Source organism: Fonticula alba, assembly GCF_000388065.1.
Source record: "Fonticula alba strain ATCC 38817 unplaced genomic scaffold supercont2.12, whole genome shotgun sequence".
Classification (NCBI taxonomy): Eukaryota; order Rotosphaerida; family Fonticulaceae; genus Fonticula; species Fonticula alba.
Genome location: NW_009242982.1, coordinates 107,428 through 109,914, shown reverse-complemented (window position 1 = coordinate 109,914; position 2,487 = coordinate 107,428). Strand labels below are relative to the sequence as shown.

Here is a 2,487-nt window from a genome sequence, read left to right as displayed (position 1 = left end):
CCCCCCCCCCTTTGCCCTCGCCAGTCATGTTTGCCACCCGCGCTGACCTCCTCCGGCCTGTGCGCAGCTCCTTTGCGAGATCCCCGAGCTGAGTGACATCACCCCGCTGCCCCAGCTGGAGACCGAGACCCCGGTGGTGAAGATCCTCCACAGTGACTCGTGTACGTGTGTCGCGGCCGGCCGGCCGGCCGGGCTTTTGCCTCGGCGCATTGTACTCACACCGCTTCCCCTGTCTGGCGTGCGGCGTCGCGTGCCCTGCCGGCAGTCGACGATGCGCTGAGCTACTTCCGCGCCATCGTCCAATCCGGCGAGGTGTCCATGCGGGCGCTGCTCATCACCTCCTACGCGGCCATCGTCTGCCCATCGCACTACAGTGTCTGGTCCGTGGCCTGTCTTTTCGGGTGTGCTCCGTGCATGGGCCGTGCCTTGGGGCCGGCTGGGCCTTTGGTCCCATGCTGTGCATGCGCCGGCTGCCTCTGGCCGATTGCCCTCGTCACGCTGATGCTGACCTTGGCACTGACATCACCCATGTTCGTACATGCACACATCTATACATGTATACATACGCGCACGCGTACCACGCCCACAGGCAATACCGCCGCAAGCTGCTGGCCCAGCTGAAGGTGGACCCCCACCGGGAGATCGAGTTCGTCCAGGCCATCCTCCTGGACAACTGGAAGAACTACCAGCTCTGGTACCACCGGCAGCAGCTGGTCGCCTCGATCGGCGGCCGGTCGGATGAGCGCGACATCACGGACTCCTGCTTCGAGCATGATGCCAAGAACTACCACGCCTGGTCGCACCGGCAGTGGTTCCTCCGGACCTACCCGCCCCCCTCGTGGCTGGTGGAGGAGCGTGCCTACTGCGACCGGCTCCTGTCCGAGGACGTGCGCAACAATTCCGCCTGGAACCAGCGCATGTTTGTCCTGCTGCACACGCCGCGCGATCATCCGGAGGAGTTCGGCCAAATCCTGACTGCCGAGCTGAAGTGCGCTTCCCCTCTGCTACTTTGCTCTGCCCTCCTCCGCTCCATCTTGCCGATGGGCGCTCTTTTGCTTGCTTGTCTCTCCCCCTGTCACCCTCTCCCTCGCTCTCTCGCTGTCCCTCTCGCTGTCCCTCTCGCTGTCCCTCTCGCTGTCCCTCTCGCTGTCCCTCTCGCTGTCCCTCTCGCTGTCCCTCTCGCTGTCCCCCTCCCTCCCTCCTTCACTCTCTCGCTCTCTCGCTCTCTCGCTGTCCCTCTCCCTCCCTCCCCCTCCCTCCCTCCCCCTCGGCCTCGTCACCTTCTTCTCTTGCCGGCTTCCCCTGCCCACCCCGGCCCCCAGCTACACCCTGGAGAAGCTCAACGCCGCCCCGAGCAATGAGAGCGGCTGGAACTACCTGCGCGGGCTGTACACCAAGTTCCCCGGGCCCTGGGACGCGGGCTTCTTCGCCACGATCTCCGCCAGCTGCGACGCGCTGCTGCTGCGGGAATCCCAAAGCCCCCACCTGAATGCCTTCATGTTCCACTTCTACCGCGATTGGGCCGCCCGCCAGGGGGACGTCAGCATCATGGCCCCGTCGGTCACGGTGCGTCCCATGTTGGCTGCTGTGGTTTTGCCCCCCCCCCCCCCCCCACACACACACACACCACTTACCGACAGTGTCCTTTCCCCCCTTCTTTCTTGCTTTCCCCCCTGGTGGCACGTAGATCGCCAAGCTCCTTCGCGATGAAATCGACACCATCCGCGCCAAGTACTGGGATATGATGCACGAGCGCGTGGTCGCTGCCTTGGCCGCCGCCGCCACCACCGCCTAAGCCGAGAGACGACGTCGGTCTTCTCCCCCCCCCCTCCTCCCTGGCTACTGCCATGCCCTCTTCCTCGAGGACGGCCAGGGCTCTTGTGTGCTTCCCCCTCCCGTCCGCCGGCCCGCGCTTATTTTTCCCGCGGCACCGGCCCACCACCGTGTCCGCGCGCTCCCCTTCGCGGCCCCGTCGCCCGCAGCAATACAGTCGCGAGTGGGAAGCTGCCGTCGAAAATGCGGCATCACGTGCGCCATGTCGAAAATGCGTGGCCGGTCTCAACATTTCTAGCCCACAACAATATATGTGTGTGTGTGTGTGTGTGCGCCCGCGCCCCGTGGATCGCGCCGGCCCCCGGGCGGGCGTGGTATTTTTCTTCCTTTTTTTTTTTGCCCCCATCCTGCGCGTGGGCTCTATGTGTCTGGCGCCCCCCCCCGCCCCCGCCCGGGGGGTCCCCGCCCCCGGCCACGTCGGCGTTTTTGTGTCTTTTTTCCCCCGCGCTGACCAGGCGAATCTCTCTGACTCGGAAAGTGTGGCGGCCCGCGTCGGCATGCCCAAATATGGACATGGTGGTGGTGGTGGTGGTGGGGCTTGGGACCCGGGTCGGTCCAAGGTGGCGAGGTGCCCGCTGGGGCGTGCTGGTATGTTGCCACCATGTGCCCCGGGCCGGGCATGGGTCTCTTGGGCTGAGCCTGGGGCGGGGGGGG

General features: G+C 65.7%; 1 protein-coding gene across 1 annotated transcript in view; it reads left to right on the top strand.

Annotated features, from left to right (window-relative positions):
• The window catches only part of H696_05572 (hypothetical protein), a gene marked incomplete at both ends in the record, with an annotated part of 2,590 nt that extends 795 nt beyond the window's left edge, over positions 1 to 1,795 (top strand). Inside the window, 5 exons of the mRNA XM_009499386.1 lie at positions 68 to 161; positions 266 to 380; positions 590 to 988; positions 1,323 to 1,566; positions 1,688 to 1,795. Of these exons, the coding sequence (XP_009497661.1) occupies positions 68 to 161; positions 266 to 380; positions 590 to 988; positions 1,323 to 1,566; positions 1,688 to 1,795 (960 nt within the window). The remainder of the gene's footprint in view (positions 1 to 67; positions 162 to 265; positions 381 to 589; positions 989 to 1,322; positions 1,567 to 1,687) is intronic.
• Positions 1,796 to 2,487: the final 692 nt, after the last annotated feature.